The sequence below is a fragment of the Festucalex cinctus genome, chromosome 4 (genome assembly GCF_051991245.1).
Source record: "Festucalex cinctus isolate MCC-2025b chromosome 4, RoL_Fcin_1.0, whole genome shotgun sequence".
NCBI lineage: Eukaryota > Metazoa > Chordata > Actinopteri > Syngnathiformes > Syngnathidae > Festucalex > Festucalex cinctus.
Genome location: NC_135414.1, coordinates 15,469,037 through 15,491,203, shown reverse-complemented (window position 1 = coordinate 15,491,203; position 22,167 = coordinate 15,469,037). Strand labels below are relative to the sequence as shown.

The window sequence follows — 22,167 nt, the reverse complement described above, 5'->3', positions numbered from 1 at the left end:
GGTTGTGTAGCTGTTAATGAAGTCTGTCATATTTTTCACTAGGTGTCAGTGTTGTATCATATAACGTTCAACGTTCTCTTCACTTCTGTCATCCTCATAGCACATGTTGGTGTTTGTCATCCATTTTGTTGCGTCTCATTTTGAGAATTACTGGCCACATTTTGATCCGATATCCACTCTGGTGTTGGTGTCATTTTTTTTTTCTTCACACTAAATCCAATAAATGCAGAGAAGGGCCATTAAATCTGGACGGTATTTTTTCATTGTCTATGACATTAAACTGAATGTTCATAGTGACAACAGTAAAAAGTCGTATTTGAGTAGTGAAGCAGGATGTATGAAGAAGGAAGGGAAGTAGACTTAAAAAAAAATTTTTTTTTTTAAAAGTAGTTTTTCCCCACATTTGTATTTTTTTTTTTTTTTTTAGAGAACAGGTTATGTTAATATATAATCAACAACTTCTTGTGGATCCTAGTAACATTAGTGAATTTTTGTTTCCTCAGAATTGTTGTCTATGCCGGCAGTAAAACGATTTTCTGTGTCGTTTGCAAAGCATCCGACTAATGGTACGTCTGCTTCTTTCAAGTATATTATCACCTCACCTTCCTTTTGTCTTGCATGTCCTTAAACTTTTTTTTTTTTTTTCCACATGGCCCTCCAGCATTAAAGTTTTTTTTTTTTTTTTTTCGTATTTTCTTCAGATTGTTAAAGATCTAGTCATGTCGTTCTCACTTTTCTAACATTGCCATTCTCTTTCTAACCAGGGTTCCCACTAATTCATAGATTTGTTTCATGACAATTCTATTTTAAAAACACTACACATGGCCATGGATTCCATTTTTGTATTGCTTTATACTGTATTTATAGTCTTGAACTGGCTACATTCCATTAGCAGAAAACAGTCACTGCTGCTAAATGTACAGTTTTAATTCCCTCCCAAAGATCCAACAATTACCTGGCTGGTGGAATGGAAACAATCAATGGACATCTGTTAGATATTTTATTATCTTTATCTTGTGGCATAATGTACCTTCTATTCTGATTAATTGGTTGAGCCTGAGTTGTTTGAAAGTTCAGTTGTGCTGCATTACTTTTATGATATTGCTAAGTCACTTGTCTGAAATCTTTTGACACTCCAAACATTCACTGTCACTGCTACAGCTTGCGATTCCACACTCCTGAGAACAGCGCATGTACAGCAAACATGTTTGCATTCCATTGACACTACATCAGTTGCATTTTAAATAGAGATAGACCGATATGCTTTTTTCAGGGCCGATACCGATTCCGATTATCGGTAGTCAAGGAGGCAGATAACCGATATTTGAAGCCGATATTCATTTGCAGTAAAAGTTAAAATGTTGGCACCAAATTTTTGAATAATGCAAACCCTAACCGTTTTTTACAATGGATTCTCACACTGCACTTTTCATTTTACATCCTTCTATCTGCAATAAGACGTTGGTGGCGGGGGGAGTTAAATGTTGGGGGCCAATGTGACATTACCTTTTATAGCATTTGGGATACTTGTAGTTTTATTCTATAAATGTTATATTTTTATATTTTGAAGTAATAGGAGGAACCCTGTCATTCAAAATGTGCATCAGCTGTGGCATTACTTATTACTACAGCAAAAAATAAATAAAAAAAATTCCATGAGAAAAACTATTCATCCCTGAACACCATACAGTTCTTGTAGACCTTATTATAATTATTGTTATTGTTACCATATAGACAGTTTTGATAAGCTGAGGATCTTAAATCGAGAACAGCAATATCATGCTACTCCTCTCTACAAGAGAACTGTCAAAAGACACTTCATCATGTAGTTTACTGCCACTTAGGACGCCCCAATCAACGCAGAAAAAGGTAGAGTAAAATAACTTGGTTATAATAATAGTAAGAATAACTTGGTTAAACAGACATTGTTGCGGTGGACCGCTGCCACTTTCTGCTGTTTAATGTGTTTTACACTTATAGACACGTGTGTGTATATATTCTCTCACTACTGTACTGTACTGTATCACTTAATGGCACAGATGTACTTGTCTAAATAATAACTGGGCTGCAACATTGCTAATTCACATTAACAAGCACTATCTTAGCTGTCCACATGAATAGTTACTAACACACGAGAAAGTTATACAACACACCAAACATGAGCTCATTATTCAAAGTATGAGGCACGTAACGAAATTACATCACTGAACATTAATTGCAGCCGACTACGGCCGTAGATGTTACATATTAATAGCATCCATTGATAGCATAATGTCCCAACTCACAGCAAACATGACGTGAAAAGAGAGACAAAACGAGCAAATAAGCACACTATACTTTAGTGCACTTCTCTACTAATGCCAAACATACGGAAGAGAACACGTTCGTGTAGTTAAACGGTGTTTGAGACACTTAATTAGTTACGGAGCGGACTTTAACGAGGTGCACAACGAGCTGTCAATCAAATCGACGTCGAAGCTTAAGGCACACAATGGCAAACCAGTGCGACAAATAAACACAATATAAAGTAACTAAACGCTATTTAGTGTCACTGTGGCATCTCACTGCATAATAACCGCTATGCAACAAGTAGTGGACGTGACCACAGAATGCAATGTGTGCGTCACGAGAGGTAAATATAATGACATTACTCTACTCTTAACATGGAACTAGACAATATAATATTGACAACTGTTAATATTTGGAACCTTTCTAACAAACATTATTTACTTAATTAAGTGAAAATGTGTGTGATTCCCTCCCCGAGTAGTTCAAGTAGCGAATTAGCTACTGGGTGTTAGCCTACATGCTAAGCTGAACACACCACTGTTAGCTAGCGGGGATTCAATGCAAGGCAATGCAGCTCCATTCATATAGTGCATTTAATACACAACATAATTCAATGTGTTTAGCTTATCATGGTGAAACGATCGGCGGAGTCTCTTCTCTTTTAACTTCGCTTCGAAGCATGTGTCTGTCGCGTTGTGTCCGTGGGTGCGTTTGTGACCAGCTACTGTGATACAGGCATACACTACTGATTGGTTCTGGCTCTTGCACGGCTAACCAATCAAATGCTGCTATGGGCGTTACATTGCTGGAGTTGGACTCCATAACAGACAGAGACGCTCTGGGCTGCATTCGAAGCGAAAAGACGGAGTTTTAAATGGATCGCTCATATCGGCCGTCAGATTAATAAAACAGACCGATACCGATATGTACCAATATGTCAAATATCGGCCCCGATTATCGGCCCGACCGATTATCGGTCTATCTCTAATTTTAAATATGCTGTGAACACTCTTGAGGGCCAAAAATCCGCTAAGGCTGCATTCAAACTGCAGGCATATCTGATTCCCTTCGGATTCCTCCTTGATTTTTAGGGCTGGACTGTCTACTAGGGATGTCCCGATTGCACTTTTTTGGACCCGAGTCCGAGCCTCCTCATTTTGAGATCGGCCGATTCCGAGTCCCGATCCGATACCTCGGCATTTTATTAAGATTTATTTATTTTAGTTATTTTTAAAGAAAACGACTCCAACACCTTTTATATGGTTAGTAGACAGTGGTTAAACTAAGTAAACCATTTAAACCCCCTTTCTTTGGCACATCTATGAGTTACTCAAAGAGCTATTATTAACTCATTCACTGCCATTGACGGAAAAATACGTCAAATGATACATTTTTTGCTGGGCTGGCAGTGAATGTGTTAACCAGTATATTATTTTTTTTACAAGAGCTTTATTTTAGAGAACCTACTGTAGCCATTATAAAGCATGCTTAATGTTTTATTTTAGGAAGAAAAAAATACAGTATATGTGTGTGAAACAAGCTAACTTCATAACAAACAAAAGGCTGCATTTAAAGAGCAAGCAAGCAAAATGTATTTAATCTTACCATACTATGACTTGGGTCTGCGGGATTTGGCGACCCCGCTAGCACGTCCGACCCTCCGAATTCGTGCTAGGCGTCGGGCTCCCTTCTGAAGGCCCTGCAGGTGGATTCGGGGGAGGAAACGAAGCGCGCCCGCAGATGGATCCGCCGGGATACGAAACATGTCCAAGTGCCTAATGGCGACGGAGCTGCTTGGCTGCCGATCAATGAAGTGCAGCCGGGAAGCAGCGCATCTCCTGTATGTCCTTTCTACCACATGAAATGCTCACATTGTCCAGTGCAAGTTGCACCGTCTCCGCTTTCCACATTAAAGATAATAACTTATCATCTACTTCCAAATACCTTGGCGCCATCTCCTTGTTTAGCCCCGCCGCTCGATGGCATTAATAGTGTCACTGTAGTAAAGTGACGCCATGCTGTGTAGAAAAATAGCGTCACACTTTACCACCACCCAAATCCAGAGTTAAACAAAAGTTATTAAAATTAACCTCACATATTTAGCCGAGTCCTGATTGGGACACAGCGTCCAATTCCGATCGATTAGGCCCGAGTTCCGATCACTTGATCGTATCGGGACATCCATACTGCATCTACACTGTTTTTAGCAAGTGTCCAAATCCCATCTGGTCCTGTTCGGACTGAGACGCATCCTGTCCTATTTGGATATGAAAGTACCTCCTGAATGTGGTTTCAGTCAATCCCACAAAAATCGGATTTCATGTGCCTTGTGACTGTTCAGACTGAAAAGAGCCATCCAGTTTCAATCTGAATGGTCTAAAAATCGGATTTTGGCTGGCAGTCTGAACACAGCCCATAGGTTTGTGTTGATTGGTTTAAATGGAGCAATCTGGGAACATCTAATCCACAAAGCACGCGCAGATGGGGAAACTCATTTCTTGATGGTGTACTGGTGGGTATTGCACGTATTTTAAATGAGGTGATATGCGTATATTTGGCGTAGAAATTTCCTACCTCTATGCAAATGAGACTGACTCATAGATAGCCAGCGCTATAATAGCCACACGCAGTAAGAGAAACGCAAACATCTATTGGAAGCTGGTGTAAACTTGCCGCTCTTCTGTGGAAACCTCTCACACAGACATTCCAGTGATCATGACAGCAGGTTTGCACAAGTTTATGATTCGAGCAATATCCTTTGTGAATAAGACGTTAAGAGGGAGCAAGCTGCAGGTGCCAATAAAGAGCAAATTATTGGGGCAGTCAGCGGACACGGTGCATTCTTGGTGGATTTGGCCATATGTTGTTTTTTTTATGGTGCCGCTAGGGTATGAAGTTTATGTGACTTTAGAGGAATATTTTTCATAAGAATGTTGCTCAAATTCAGATTAGTATGTCTTAAGGAGTAACAGTTCTAACATTTAATACAATCTTCTTTTCTTTTTTGTTCTTTTTTTTCTCTCAATCTCTTGAATGACAGATTACTATTCTCATTTTTCTATAATGAATAATGTATGAGTTACCGTTACTTGAGTGGGGAGTTTGTCTTTGACGTTTTTGAGCTAATCAGAATGTTGTATTTGCATAGTTCTCTCATGGTTGTCGGGATAAATTACAACATAGTCCATGTGTAGGTGTTTGTGTGCACCCTAACAATAAGGTGCAACGAATCATTAATGATTATTTTGTTCTCAGTTACTGCATGATTATCTCTTTCTTTCTTCAGCTGAGCAGTTTTCTGTTACCTTCATTCATACTAAGCCGAAACAGTATTTAGCTGTATTGACTAACTCATTCACAGTAGTACATTAATGAGTGAATGGTATTGAAATCTACTTGCTTCGGACTGGTCAGTGTATCTTATTCAAATACATACGTACTTAAAACAATAAGTTTGCATACATTTTATATATATATATAAATATGACACTTTTTTTTTGTTTTGTTTTTTTTGTCAGTGTCATGAAAGCAGACTAAATTTGCTGTTCTAGGTCAATTTGGACTTTTAGACAATCTGTCATTCATTTCTTCATTGTCAGAAGTTTACATCGATTTCATGAGTATTTGGTGCCATTGTCTTTTGGCAGGAATTTTGTCCCATTCCGACCGACAGAACTGGCGTAAACTGAACTTAGCGAAGTTTGTGAGCCACCTTGCTCACACATTACTTTTCAATAACATTATACAATTCATCCTGCACATCTAAGAACAGATATACTGTGCATATTTTATATTTGAAGTGTTTTTTTAATTATATTTCATTAATTTGCATTATTTAGGTTTTGTCCCTTTCAAATGTGACTTGAAACCCAGCACCGACTTTGACTCAGCAAGGCAGTAGGGCGACGCCCTGCTTGACAGCCTTTCTTCGCTCAAGTGACATTAAACAACATTAATACAAGTAGACATACAGTCTATTGTTGCTGCTATGTGGAAAAACACAGGTCAATTTTTTTATTTTCCCATTTTTATGTTTTTAGGATGAAACTGAATGCATGCAAAGATCCCAAAAACATAAATATAAAAAAAAAAAAAAAAAAAATGGGGAAAAAAATAATGTTCCGATACCGATACTGGTATCGGCAGAGGTGCCGATACTGCATTAAAACAGTGGTATCGGTATCGGTGACTACACACAAGTAACATGCCGATACCATTAATTCCAACGCTAATATAGGATTTTGGATGAAGCATCTTGTGTCTTGCTGGTGCACGACATTTACTGTTTAAGATTTTAAACATGTTCACCGCATGCCGATCTAAGACATCCTATTGGCCCTTGAATGCTCTGAACCAATAGCGGGACAGCTTTTTCATGTTGAGGAAAAAAAAAACCTTAAGTATGGGTATGGTATCGGTATCGGCCGATACTGCAAAGCTGGGTATCGGAACAACACTAGAAAAAAATTTACATAAGTTTTTTTCACATAGCAGCAACGATATGCTCTACTCCAAAACACCAGCAAATATTTGTTCACATGAGTTGTGTTGGGTTCGGGGTGGGTCAAATGGGGCCACATGAGAAATTGGAACACTTGTCACGCCAACATGCTAACATCCTCTTTCTCGTGGGTTTTTGATTTACTAGTCGATTACAGTAGCTTACTTTAATGAGCTGCTTGCTACTTCTGTAGGTCTAATTAAGGAATACTAATTTTTAAACTCGTCAAGATCTTATTAGCTGTTCATATTTGGGACTCTAAAATAGATGTGTGGGAATACACGAAAGTGTAGCAGTTCACAGAATTCACAGTTTGGTATGTACGCTCTTAGTTTTAGGGTCACGTCTCGGTATGAGTTTGGTATAAAAGGAAAAAGTCCCAGAAATATAATTCTTATTTTCATTCATTTTTTAGCAGACAGTAGTGCTCGTAACAGTACAACATAATTCAACAACATGGTGTAATTTAGAATATAATGATAATATAATACAAATAGTTTGTGTACAATCATTGAAAGAGTTTTCAGTTGCATGGGCAGGCACAGCTCCAGATTTTTAAAGTGGGGCTTGAAAATCATTTATAAACATATTTTCGAATAACAAATAAACTGATAGGGAGGGGCTTAACTGGGGCTGCACAGATTTCAGACAGGGCCCCATGTCTTTTTTTTTTTTCTTTTTTCTTTTTTTTTTGCAATTTATTTATTTTTTTTGCCTTAGTCATCTCACGATGCAAATGGTTAAATTTTTTGTGTTTCTTGAAAAATCTGGGATGTTTTATGTAATAAAATGTTTGAAGTGCACAACTAGGTCTTGTACTTTACACTGAGCCCGACATGTTCCTGTATTATTTTGTAACAATTATGTTTTTGTTCTTCTGGAAAGGTATGTTTTATTCTTTCATTTTTTTGTGGGGTTGTAACAAGAGACCCATGATGACATTTTGCTCAGAGCCATGGGTGGGAACCCTGCTTAATATTGCATACTTTTTTTTTTTTTTTTTCTGTGCGCGCACGTGTGCATGTCTTCATGGTAACGACGTCAAATGCACCTGTTCCAGTCATTGTATAGGATTTGAATGAAGTCAGATGTTTTAAACCACATTAATACAAATGTTTGAACCCTTCTCAGGTTGCCTCTCAGTCAGAATTTTTGCACCCGCAAAATAATTGTAACTGCTGAATGTTCTCTTCCCATGTAGAACAACTCAAGTGCATGTTTGTAGAGTTACGAATTGTTACTCTTCGAACACGGCTAACTCAGATCTGTGCTGACTGAACAACCAGGGAAGTGCTAAACATTCCTCATCCCATCTTCTTTGTCTCATTGAAGAAACATATCATGTTGTCTTTTATCTGTCTCGAAGATGCATAGCATTCCAGTGCAGTGATTGTCCTGTGTTTCTTTCTCTGTGTGTGAAAACTAGTTTTGGCCAGCTAGGTGATATTAAATTGCCACTGCTTTTCTTAAGATGAGGGAACATTTCCCTCATTCGATGCATAATTATTATACGATACAAATGTGAAGTTATATTTCACACAGGGTCAAAGTGAACAATTCGTAAATCAAAGATATTTTTGTGTGTGATCAGCTGTCTTGTTGAATGGAGTGTGATATTAGAAATCATTGTGCTGAACTTTAGTAGTAAATCCTGTAATGTAGTCTAGTGGACCAACTTGGACGCCTCCCCTTTGTATTGTGTTTAAATTATTGTCAGTGCCAACTTAGGTAATGTGACTTTGAGACCTAATGTTAATGAAGCTGACATTTTTGGTTAGCACAGTACTTAAATTTATTGCCATGGAATCTTGTGCTTCTTATGTCTGGTAGTTGTGAATGTTAGGTGGTGATGGATATTCCGAAAACATGAAAGTCCATTATTAATCACATGGAATAGAGCTACCAGAATTATTCGCTTAATCCACAAGTAATCGATTATCAAATTAACACACAACTATTTTAATAATCGAGTAATTGTTTGGAGCCATTTTTTTTACATAAAATTGTCCAAATGTTCTGATTTCAGCATATTAACAGTAATTGATTGATTTTTGTAGTCCTTCATGAAAGAAGACTGATTATAAGACATTTGCAAACATCTGTTTTTACTTTGGAAAAAATAACCGAACTGGTAATATAGTACAACATCAAATCCCCCGTTTTTTTAATCACTATATGAAATACGAAGTACGAAATAAACACCAATCACTGGTTAATAAAACATAAAGGAGGAACAAATGCTTTTTTAACACACTTGAATGCAAAATTAAGATGGGGGGGTGGGGGGTAGGGAGAAAAATGTGTTTGTGGTGTGTGGATTAACGTTATTTATGAAAGAATACACACTATAATACTGCACTATCGTTACTATCATACTTAATACGTAACACTGGTAATATTTGTTGGAATACAAACGGCCACCAGGGCTGTGCAAATTTCAGTATTTCACTACTCGATTCAATTCAGTGGACGAATATTTGAATTGACTCCACTCCATAGGGTGTTGAATTGAATTCAATGCAATGCAGAAAATCTCATTGTCATCACGTACTGTATCAGCGAGAATGAGATGGTGTGCTCCAATCAACATGTCCAAAATGTTTTGGGAGCCATTTTAAAGTCTTTGATCAAGCAAGGTATTCTGGGAGATGAAGTGCTGTTATACCATCATATCAAACAATTTTTACAAATTGAATGTTACATACATGTTGAATACATGTTGTTAATATAGTAGATATTGCTAAATACACTTTAATTGAATTTCATCGAATTTCAATTCTACTTTTTGAAATTTGAGTGAATGAAAATGTTGCTTCTTGTTTGCTACCTCAATTGATATGGAATTTAGGGGTCATTCTTCATTCAATTGTGAATTCCGTATACGCCTGTCGGAAGTGTAGCTAATCGTAAGTGAATTTTTTTTCAATCATTTGTTTGTATTTTGGTCTGCTCACAATCCATGTGAAGATAAGCGGTTCAAATAATAGATGGATGTATTTTGGTCATGGACAATATGTCTTCATAGTAAAATGGCCAGTTGCACTTAATTGTTTGAGGTGCTGCCTTAAAAAAAAGTGTTCTATGTGCATTGTTGACATTTCTCTGCTAAGCAAATAATAGTTTTGTGATGGAGCTATTCTTTGAATCACTGATATTTATTTGTGCAATTGCAATGCCTAAAAACTATGAAATTTCAGATAAATTGTTGTTCTCTAGGTTGACAGCTCTGTGGTAAATCTTTATGTTGACTTTGCTGCACTCTCACACGATATGCCGCTCATGTTAAAGTTGTATTTCCACACAAGATATCCTTTTATGTGGCGCTGCTGTGAAATGGAAGCATCTGTAGAATTCCCGTGGCTGAAAAATGACTGCACAATTTCTGGTTGTATGACTGAATGTCAACATCCAGCTCTTCCCTCATAGACAAACTTGCAAAAGCCATTCACTTGGTTCCCGCACATCAGCTTCCGTTTCCTCTCTCTACCTCCTCTCTCAGGCTTCCCATCTGTCATTCCATGCCTTTTGTATTGTTCCCACCTTCTCCTCTGCTGTGTCCATCCTCGCTCTCCCTGTTCTTCCCCAGAGCCATTGGAGGAGGACCACGTGGCCCAGTTGTTGAGTCGGTTCTCCACAGAACTCAGTCTGGGCTGCCACCTCTCTCTCGACGGTGCACTCACCCACCATCTCCACCAGTGCTCCTACCACCTCCGCCTCTTCCGAAACTGGCTTATCTCTGGCCAGGACCCCATAGAGTACCTTCATGGTTCGCCCTATAGCAATCTCATGCCTTGTCCAACCACTGCACACTGTGTAGATTTGGACTGTGCTTGGCTTGTGGTGGGCCTGTGTTTTGCCACTTGACGTTTATGCATGCTTGCCTGCTATCAGACTGCAAGCTGACTCGGTGCACGGAAAGCTACCTCTCTCCTTCCTCACCTCTGGTAAATAGAAGGCAAATTATTTTCACACTAATTGATTAGATACAAAGCCCTGCAAGGAAAACTGTTTTTTGTAGGTGGATGCGAATTGAGTGAATTTTGAAATCACATTTTTAATTTCCCCTCACTTATATTTGCTTAATGTAGTTATATAATACATGTGCTACATGATGATAATACCAGGTTAACATTTGGAAAACTGGAAACTCGAAAAACAGTACTGTAGTAGAATGAGTAGTTTGAATATTCCATTCTAAATAAACATGTAAGTTGCGTTTTCATTCTAATGTCCTTAGCAGCTTACAAACACAACATGCCAATGACTATTGTGTTGTGGGTCATTTTGTTTCCTTTTATTTTACTGACTTGCCTTTCAAACTACATTTTACTTTTATCCAATACTACTCAATTCAAATATATGTTGCATGTACCTTATTTCATTCTCACATTTAGTTAAGTAAAGTACGCCTTGGCTTCGTCCCATCACCCCTTTTTCTTTTCGGATGCATAATAACATGTCCGAAAGGAAACATGAATTAATATAAACCAAAAAAAAACAAGTATATTGAATGAAAAATTTGTATACAAATAAAATATCAAAGTGAGTGTATTAAGGTACTCACAAAAAAATTAGTGCTTTGAAATGAAATTTCAGAATGAACCAAACAGTGACATTTACAGGTGAACCTTTATACTTTTGAATGTACATATCCAACTGTTCAATATTTATTTATTTATTTATTTATTCAAGCTGCTGTTCTCTTAAAAGTAGCTAAACAGCAAAAGTCAGAACACTTTTTTTATTTTTATTTTTACTTACCATAGACATCCACTTCTTTGCCAATCTGACCCTCTTTCAGTCTATCTCTGTTGGTCGGAACCTGCAGGTGACACTGTGACACTAATATCAGTGGCTACTTTACTCTGCGAACATAACGTTTTGAAGCCTCACAATGGCGAGGTACTATTGATGTCATCTTGGACTGACAGGACTGTTTAAATATCTTGTAATAATTGTCCCAGGAAGTGTGTGTAAATTTTGCCATTCAACTTAGAGAACAGAAAAGTTTGGGCAAAAACTAATGAGCAGTTGCATGTGGTTTCAAACGTTTAGCGAAAGTCTAATTCAGTTCACCTGTAAACGTTATTGTCAAGGGTGCACATAAGTGGTGTGCTAGTGCATATGAGAACTGAAAATTTAATATTGTGCTCCAGTTCAAGTCTGTCACATCAGCCTCAAATTGAAATCAAGTCAGCTGCCACGATGATTGCTTCCTATTTTTTTCCCATTAGGCTGATCCAGCTGCACAATAATAAAGAAACTTGATTTAGAGAAACATTTGTATTGTTTGATTTGCGTTTTTTTGTGTTTTTTGTTTAAAAAAAAAACAAAAAACAAAAAAACATGAAAACATAACCATATCATAAAAAGTCTTTTCTTGCTATGCTACAAGAAATTCTATAGAACATCTCAGTGTCAAGGTATGGCAGTTTATTTCAAGACCACACCCTTTCATCATTTGCTTTCATCTTTGATTTGGAGGATTTTTTTAAAAGTAAATGTCACTATGTACGTACCATAGCTTATTTAAATAAGCATGATTTGATTGTTTTCTCGTTTACTCTACATTTTTAGAGTCATCCTCATCTGAGACTGTAGATGATGAGGATGAGTTGGAGCCTGATACTTTGTAACTGAGCAGCTCTGATGTGTGGCTTGGTTGTCCACTAACAGCAGTTCAACTGACTGCTAACATACGTCGGACCTGATGTTGCAGCTGCTGTGCTGCTCGCTAGAGGCAAGCATGTTTGGGACTGACTAATAATAAGGCTGTTTGAGTTTTAGAATCGGCTTGGGCCTCTGATTTGTAGACCTGCTGTTTGATATAGCGCCATGTTAGGTTGACATCCAGCATGGGTTTTGAAACTTAGCTGTGTGGTGATTATGGTCAAATCTGGTATCAGTTCACAACATGTGAAGTAAGGTGTGTTGTGAAGACAGCTGGATATCGATTATTTTTTAATTAGGAAGTATTGAACTGCTCTCTCATAAGTCAGCTGGTGTGGTTCAGTCTAGCTACTCATCTGGCCGCCCAGACCAACTAAGAGCTGATAATGTATGTCTGTCTGCATCGTGTCTCTCCTGTACCACAGGCTTTGAAGGATGCTCCATGGTGCCCTCCATCTATCCTCTGGAAACTCTACACAACTCATTGTCACTCAAACAGGTCAATGAATTCCTCACAAGCGTGTGTGAGAGTGCCGGAGATCCACATACAAGGACCACCAGAGGTTAGCCACTTATATAAGTCTGAGCAACTGTAAATATTTAGAATAATCGTCACCTCTTCATTTTTGTTCTTTTGTCTCTGCAGCGTTGTCTGCCATGTTTAGTGCTCACAACCATCCATCAGGGGATAGTTCCTACATCCCCCACAGAGTCCTCTCCTCGTCCATGTCTCTCAAGTCTCGTTCAGACAAACCTCCGTGGTGTGAGTATTGAAAATCACTTGTTACAAGGAAGTGTTTCCCTTTCCATAAGTACCTTCTCACGTGCATGTGGCTCAACTACTAAAACCACATGTAAGATATATGTACAGAAATAGATTGGCCTTAGGTGTATGGCTGCGAATCGCCACTGTGACAGTTAGAGATCGTGGCTTAATGAAGCCAAAAGTATCACACCATTTAAAAACGACAGCGATGCAATACTGAGCCCAGAAAACAGACTCCCTCAACACCTTGGCTACGGTTAGAAATTATGTACATAAAGTTTATGTACAGAATCAGTGACTAAGGCCAGCCTTGGTGGAGTCTAACTCTCACTTAGAAATGAGCCCAGACACTGGTCGTACTGGGACCTAACAGTTGTAATCTCAGGGGTTTTGATACCCCATGCTCTGAAAGCACCTCCAAGTGCACAAAACACATGTAGACAGGTTAGGCAAACTCCCATGCACCCTCAAGGACCCTGCCAAGTGTGTAAAGCTGGTCCATTGTTCCACGCTGGCATGAAAACAATACTATGCCTCCTTTCCAACAGCCTTAATAGACCTTACCAGGGAGGTTGAGGAGTGTGACCCCTCTGTAGTTGCAGCACACCTTCCAGTCCACCCGGTCTCCCTTCTTAAAAAGGGGGACCACCGCCCCACTCTGCCAATCCAGAGGCACTGTCCATGATCTCCATGTTATGTTGTAGAGGCATGTCTACCAGGACAGCCCCACAACATCCGGAGCCCCCAGGAACTCTGGGCGGATCTCATCCACACCCGGGACCCCGCCACCGCAGAGCTGCCCAACCACCTCAGGACCTCAATGCCAGAGATAGGAGAGCCCCCCTCAGAAGCCTCCAAGCTCTGCTTCCTCAAAGGAATATAGGAGGTTTCCGAAGCATTCTACCCACCAATTCACAACGTCCCAAGTTTAGGTCGGCATTACACCATCTCCACTACACAGTGCTAATGGTGCACCCCTTCCCTCTCCTGAGACACCGGATACTGGATCTGAATTTCCTCAAAGCTGTCTGGAACTCGTTGTCCATGGCCTGACCAAACTCCACTTCAACGCGTTTTGGGATTGCTGCCACAACAGGCACCGATCACCTTACGATCATAGCTTCAGTCGCCCACCTCAACAATGGATGCGCGGAACATGGTCCACTCTGACTCACTGTCCCCTGCCTCCCCCGGGATGTGGTTGAGGTTCTGCCAAAGTTGGGAATTGAAACTCCTAGAGGGGACTCTGCTTGACATTCCCAGCAGACTCTCACAATACGTTTGGGTCTGCCAAGTCAGACCAGCATCTTTGCCTAATAACGGAGCCAACACATCACCAGGTGGTAATCAATTTACAGCTCCACCCCTCCAAAGACTCAAAAATTGTTTTTACCTAAGCACAAAAAAACAGGACACTTCCCTCCTCCACTCATCTGCTGTGGTTAATCCTAACATACAGGCACCAAGCCATAGAGCAATAAGTATGCCCCCCATTTGCTCAGCACCTCACATCGTGGGCAACTCCAGAGTGGAAGAGAGTCCAACCCCTGTCGAGAAGACAAATACTGAAACCCAAGCTGTGTGCTGAGGAAAGACCAACTATATCTAGTCCGAACTTCTTGACCTCACACACCAGGCTGGGCTCCTTCCTTGCCAAAGAGGTGTCGTTCCACATCCCGAGAGACAGCTTCTGTCCCTGCCTTTGGCTGCTGCCCAGCTCACGATCCGTATGGTCCCTCTCTCAGGAGAAGGGGACCCATGTTGTCCTTTTGGGCTGAGCCCGGCCAAGCCCCATGAGTGCAGGCCCAACCACCAGGCGCTCACCTTTAAGCCCCGCCTCTAGGCCTGGCTCCAGAATGGGGTCCCAGTGACCTGTTCGGGCAAGGGAAAATGTATTCCTTTATCATTCATCAAAGGGATCTTTGGAACTGTGTGTTCTCTGGTCCCTCCCTTACTACCTGTTTGCCAAGGCTATAAAGTCACAGAAAATTCAGCTCCGAGCACCGTTGGGACACGCAAACCCTTCTCCCACGATAAGGTGACATCTCAGTGAGGGTCATGCTTTCTCCATTTGTGGATAATGGCTCCCACTGTCGTTTTTAGCACCTCTTTCCAGACAACTTGATATAAATTACTTTATTTCTCGCCTGTTTTTGAATTACTTTTTTCCTGTTGTCAGTCACGTTCTTTTTAAGTGATTACTTGATTGAACAAATCGGGGGGTGGAATTCACTAGCAGATTACTCTGTTCCTCTGTCTTTTCCTGCAATGTTTCACAGATATCACCACCTTGCCTGACTGTAAATCTGTAACGTGTTGCAACATTTAACATTAACATGAACATCATGCAAATCAACTTGCGATTGTGATTGGTTAGATGAGATCCAATCATGTACTAGTGGTGTTGACATCATCCAAATTGTGCATTTTATTGGTTTAGACATGCAAATATGTCATGTCCACTGGGACCATCTGAAGGGGTTAAACATTGTTTACACTGGTTTGTAAACTGTTCAAGTCACAGTTTGGTCATGTATATTTCATGCGTGTTTGTCTCCTATGCCTATAGACAGCAGTGGTCCATCCAGTACGGTATCCAGCGCAGGGCCATCTTCTCCCACTACAGCCGACACCTCCCCACGTTTCAGTTTCAGTGATAAGATCTCACTCACTCCGCAGAGTAGTGAGGAAACCCATTCCTCTCAAAACCTCGCCTCCCAACCAGCACCTCCATTGGCGTCGCAAATTCCAGACTCAAATTTCTCAACTATTTCAAACCCCTCTGAAGTACCGCAGACTCCAAATAATTCACCAGAGGATGATGGCGAGCCGTGCAACATTACCGATCGCCAATTTGATGATCCTGAACACACGCAGGAAGGCCAAGACACTTGTTCAGCCACGGACCTTACCAGTAGTGGAGTTCTAGATGCTGGTTTGAGGCCACCCTGCTCCCCACTAGCCGAGCTCTCTCTAGGGCGGATGGAAGGCTTCTGTCTCCCGAGCTCACTGCCTGTGCTGCTGGAGCTCCGAGAGAGCAGCAGCGAGGCGGGTTCCAGCACCCAGACGCCCATGTCTCCTGAAGGACACGACGAGTTCTTCGACACCCAGGAGTCGGTGGACTTGTGGATGGACAGTCCTGAGAATCCTCCGGAGTCGGAGTCACCTCTTGAGGTCAAAGATGATCCCCCATCAGAATCATGATGCCACAAAGATGAACAAAAAACTACCACAGGGGTTGTTTTAATTATTCAGTACGTACAGCAGTGTACTTAGGAGAATATTAGGTCTGTCTTTTGTCCTGTGACTCGCTGTTATGTGTTAAGTGCTGTTCATTACCCGTAAATACAAAATGCTGACATAGGCCCAATCAAACAAACTGGTTCAGTTCATCAGCTTGGTGGTGGGAAAGTTGTGTGTTGTATACAAGCACTCACAATACAATAACTTTTCCTTCACACGTTGGTACCTTAACTTGAGAGTGCACCCAACTTAGCAACGCTTGGTCAGTTTTGTATTTTTGTTTTGTGTTGCGAGCTAAAATGTGAGATATTGTCGTCCTGCATCTATCTATACAATTGGAGTTAATTAAATTACAAGCTCATTCATGGAATGAATTACATTCATGTGTCAGGGTACCACTGTGTTTGTATCTTGATTTTCATTTCTCAGTGTACAGTTTATCCCCAAGGGTGTTGTGATGATAGCTAAGAAGGAGTTTAACCTGTTACTGTTCATGTTGCATATCAGGTCATATGTGCTAGCACTTCCTAACAGCGACACTGTTGTTGGCTCTTAATCAAGCACCTGCTTGACCTGACACTGTTGTCGCTTGTCCAGAGCTGCTTCGACTCTAAAGTGGAAATGTGTGTACCGTCCTGCTAATTGCCAAAGTCCTTAATGCCTTTCAAGATTACCTGTTAGAAAATAGTATTTATTTTTGACAAAGTATTTTAGTATTTTCAACCATGGTTTTGCTGGTTGTTCGGGCAACTTTTCAAAACCAATATTATAGCCTACTCAAAGGTGACGTTTTACTTTTGAAGATGCTTTTATTGTGGCAAGCAGTTATGTAGCAGGCATATAGGGAGTGACTGCACACGTGCTAGGAAGTTGATGTGCCACTTTTAATCTAGGATCTTATACTGCCAGATGGCACAAGTGAGTTGTTGAAACTGTACAATCATGTCTGTGTGCACTGGGAAAATGTTGATTGTGTTTGTGTACTGCTTTTTGCTTCTGTGCAGGATGTTTCTTTTTTTCCCCCGACTTATGAATACTGTTTAAATTGTTCAATGTAAACGTTCTGCCACCTCCCTTGTACATGGATCAAGACAGAATTATAACAAATGATGTCAAAAGTATTTATGTTCAGGAGAGAAAATCATTTCAATATTATGAGTGACCTCATCTTGAATAATCATAAATAAATTGGTTCATTGAAGCAGACGTTTTTATGTATTTATTTATTTTTGCGTATAAGAAGTGGGGCTGTGCAGATCGATCCAAATATCGATAGAATCGATACTAAAGTGAGTATCGGTATTGTATCGATACGAAAGAACTATTATCACTTCTTTGCATTTATTTATTTATTTTGGTTATGTCTGGGTTCTAGATACACCAATCCAATATCTGCCAAATGTGACTGACGGCGACCCGTGGCGTCGGCATGTCGCGTAAAAAACTGACGTAAATACACACCGCACCGATTATTACGTACCTTCAGCGCATGCGTGAGAAGTAATTCCCCTCCATACCATCGGCGGCGGTAGTCAATATTCCTAAAGGCAACCGGAAACCTCTTTACGGGGGCGGGATATAAAAACATAAACAATGTATACCGGTTACTTTTTCTCTCACGATGTCCTCCCACGTGAATGAAACCCTCCGGATACAAAAGTAAATCGTCCTGCTATATCCAGTCGTGTCCCCATGTCATAAAAAAAGAAAGAAAGAAGGTCCAGGCTTTCCATCAGTACTGTTTATCCACGTTCGTCACGTACTCTTCTTGCCCAGTCTGCTGATTCGCTAGGTAACAGCCAATCACAGTGATCAAATGCCCCGACGCCCGACCCCGATTCAACATGTCGAATTTACTGGAAATGTGTGGAATTCCCCTGCAAGAGCTGGACGAAGTGGCTGGGGAAAGGGAAATCTGGGCTTCCCTACTTAAACTGCTGCCCCTGTGACCTGACCCTAGATTAGCATAAGAAAATGGATGGATGTACTTTAATGAAAAGTAGAGAATCGAAAGCAAACATTTTTGTGGCAAAAAGTAAACTAATTAGGATTAGTTTTGATTTCCTCAGTCTGTCTGACTTCCTGTTCTCTTCCTGTCAACTTTGCCCTTGGACATTATCCCTTGCTTGTCATTCAAACTGCCTCGTGTGTGCATGTCTGACGCATAGGCCGACTTTTGAGTTCATTGAACAATTGGGCCAGTTATGATTCTTTGCCTGGTCCCATCGATTCAAAAATAAGTGGACGGAAAACTTGATATGACCAGAAAAAAAGACAACAATTCTGTAGGACTACTAACTATGATTAAGTGACTAATAATAGCATTTGTTCCTTGAATATAGCCTAGCTAAGATTCTGGCTTCCCACTGTTTACAACTTTTCATGCTATCATGACATCAGTGAGAATACAAGAAGATGAAACTTTGAAAGTTGTTTTTTTTTTTTCAGTAAATGTTTTATTTGTCTTCATCTTCATTTTCCCTTAGACAATAGGGTTTATTTTATTTTATTTTTTTACTTTTACACATTTGAAGAGTAAAACAGAATATTGCACTCAAAACAGGAGGTGGAGAAAAAAAAAAGAAATGAATCCCATATCTTTCTTTGCAGTACAACACAGTCATTCCACATGACAGTAACTTCAACTGTAAAGCAGCACTTCTCTTTTCAAGTTATTTTCTCATCTGCTATTGAAATTTGTGAGAACTCAGAGGGTACACATGCATGTACAAGCATTGCTCAGTGGAGGAAAGCAGGACTCAAATCACATTCTCTGAAAATGCAGCGGTCAAATGTGGATGTTTTAACTATCAATGATAGGTAGTAAAGTCAGTCTCATATGTAAATAGTGTAGATCGTTATTAGCAGTCTGTATAATGTAGAAGTATTGTGGATTATATTGCCCATCGGGGCTGCAGGGGGTAAACAGACATTGACAATGTTTCCTGTCACCCAAAGGAATACATGTAGCATTGAATGATGCATACTTGGTTTATTGAAAAGTGCCCTTCATGACTTGGAGATGTGCTGCTGGCCACAGTCAGCCGTCAGATGTGCAGTAAACAAGGCAACCAGAAGATTTCAAAGTCCTCCACAGAGAACGTAAAAGTAATCTGCATCATCACATTCAAATCAACTGAAGCTACTGCCTGCAGCCTGTTTGTGTACATGCAACTCTTGTATATACATCACTTATAGGAAACGGATTCATATCCAGCAAGAACTGGATAGACTTGCGGCTCTACAAATGTTGACCCTGGCGATTGGTGTTTTGGTCCCGTAATTAGTTGAATGATTCATTTGGTTTGCTTGGTATTGAGATGGAAATAATACAAATGTCACAATATCAAATTAAAACACGCTAAGAATCTAAATATCCAGTTTAACAAACCAATTCAAAAATCACTAAGCAATTAAATGACTGAAAATAAATTAATGTATCTATAAACAATTATGCACATTTTCAGTGTGTCATTTTGACACTGCACAAAATAAAATGTAAACAGAATGGTGTGGTTTGGGGCATAATTGTTTGTTTGTTCAATTAAATGTCAGGAAATGCATTTTTATTGACGTTTCCGATATTTAGCATAATTTCACCTAAAATATTCAAGTGTTGTCTGCAGTCAAGTCCACTTTTCATACAAACTGTCACTGATCATGTGCCTTGTGACTTATCTTGCTGAGCTGCTGTGGACAATTCAATATCAACAAAGCCTTCATCAGATGTGTACATTTCCCATGAGGCTTTGCGCTGTGCTCCACAAAACTGGCAAGTCGACCTTGGAATGTCATTCTGACGGCACATAAAAATTGCAGAATGTCAATTTAGATTATTATGTAAAGTATATCATCTTTTTTTCAGACAGCTAAAGGTGGCAAGCAGAACTTTTATAATTTTATGTTGATACTGTCCCAACATTTGGACTAAATTAGCTGAAGAATGAGTATATTTAAAAATAAGCTAACAAAACATGTCTTAATGATTGAGATCAAACTCTTTAAATTTATTGAAAATGATTTTCAAACCAATGCATTATTGTTATCATTAAACTAAATAGGTAAGACTGCTTTCACTCTAGTACACTGGTTGTTATTTTGTGCTTTTTTTTTTTTTTTTTTTTTTTTTTTTATTTTTTTTAACTGGCAGCTTGTGGAAACACTGATGCAATTCTTTCAAAAGTGCAAAACATCAGTCTTTTGTGCACGCACGTTGCAGACAAAACTCACAAAAAAAATTGAGACCAGCTCGTCAGCTCCTCTTTCACTAAGCGCCGGTTCACGTCCAAACTCGACAACAAATACACGTTTCCACCCGTGCAATCTCCTAGCACATCAGGACTAAAAGGCACATGGGTCTCACCTCTCCAAGTAATCACAGCAGCAGCAGCCCACATCTTGTCCAGTGTGCAAACACAACTTCCTCCTCTCTATTGTGGTACATTCGTCAACCTTGGACGCAGCTTCGGAAAAAAGATCCAAAAGATGCAGGAGCTGATATGAGGTTTAGCGTCTTCCTTCAAATGCACTTTTATTATAAAGACAGAATGTCAAGGGTTGGTTGACCGTTTCTTGAGAAATCACAACTGGCTGCACTTCTCTTCAATTTTCCGCAACAGCATATCAACAAAACCTCAAAGAAAAAAGGGGGAAAAATGCTGAGAAATTATTGGTCAAATTCACATCACTTTGAAATGTATAAATAGTCAACAACCATATGGAAGTTTGAATAAAATCTTTCCTATGCTACAGCAAATATATTTGAAAGACACTGCAAGGACACTGCGGCCTCTAACTTGAATATTATTCTCTATTTCACAATGTCGATCGGAGGCACAAAGTTCAAACACTGGAACTGTTATTAAAGTGAGGAAAATGATCACGATATTCGTTTTCTACTAACACAATATTTCAATCTGATCAGCTATACTGCAAAAACAACTGAGATACTGGGGAGGACAGCGATTCATATTGGCCTTAAAAAAAAACAAAACAAAGTCTAATTAGATTTCAACTGTTTGAAGGAATAGCAACAAAAATCCAATCATGTCAGGAGGACATTGTGTAATTGTTGTGACAGTCACAACAAGCTTACTGAATAATGAAACAAAATTACTAAAATGGTTCTATAAAGTTACCACAAAAGTGACAAAAACACCTTAATTGGGCACGAGAGAAGAGTTATTCAAACAGTATGGAGGCCAAGGCGTGGAACAGCATTCCTAGAACTCAATCTTGCAGGCGGGGAAAGATTCATCCTGCATGACGACGGTGCTGCTGGAGGCCAGGACCATGATGTTGAGCTCCTGCTGACGCTCGTGCGTCTGCTGGTACCACTCACGAGTCACTTCTGTGTCATGAGTCGGGATCAGCGTCACCTGAACGCAAAACGTTTGGAGATTTCACATCTGATGAGGGCAAAACTGAAACGGTCTTAAACTTTACAACAATGTGGGTGATTAAGATGTTGAATCAATCAACTGTGTCAAATAAAAGCAATTAGAGGTGTAACTGGGGCTGGGCCCAGGGCCACCTTTACCTAAATCATCAAATATAGCCCCCCCAAAAAAACATTTTGAGTCACGGATCAGATCATTTTGTTTTGGATCAGCAAAAAAAAAAAAAAAAGATAGCGAGTATTTTGTCTTCATTTATTTTGTAAAATGCTTTCGCTCATTAAATTAGAAAAAAAAAAATC

General features: G+C 39.7%; 2 protein-coding genes across 7 annotated transcripts in view; one reads left to right on the top strand and one right to left on the bottom strand.

The window, feature by feature from the left end:
• Positions 1–17,670, top strand: part of ppip5k1a (diphosphoinositol pentakisphosphate kinase 1a) — a 40,889-nt gene extending 23,219 nt beyond the window's left edge. For 2 of the 5 annotated variants that reach the window (XM_077519194.1, XM_077519193.1), the window contains exons 27-30: positions 504–566; positions 12,886–13,023; positions 13,107–13,223; positions 15,796–17,670. In XM_077519194.1, the coding sequence (XP_077375320.1) occupies positions 504–566; positions 12,886–13,023; positions 13,107–13,223; positions 15,796–16,430 (953 nt within the window). In that variant the 3' untranslated portion in view covers positions 16,431–17,670. Of the gene's footprint in view, positions 1–503; positions 567–10,376; positions 10,557–12,885; positions 13,024–13,106; positions 13,224–15,795 lie in introns of all 5 variants that reach the window. The other 3 variants (XM_077519197.1, XM_077519195.1, XM_077519198.1) reach the window with 2 other exon arrangements.
• A 2,903-nt stretch (positions 17,671–20,573) lies between these two features.
• map1aa (microtubule-associated protein 1Aa) overlaps positions 20,574–22,167 on the bottom strand; it is a 63,187-nt gene continuing 61,593 nt past the window's right edge. For both annotated transcript variants that reach the window (XM_077519179.1, XM_077519180.1), the window contains one exon: positions 20,574–21,847. In XM_077519179.1, coding sequence (XP_077375305.1) covers positions 21,692–21,847 — 156 coding nt within the window. In that variant the 3' untranslated portion in view covers positions 20,574–21,691. The remainder of the gene's footprint in view (positions 21,848–22,167) is intronic.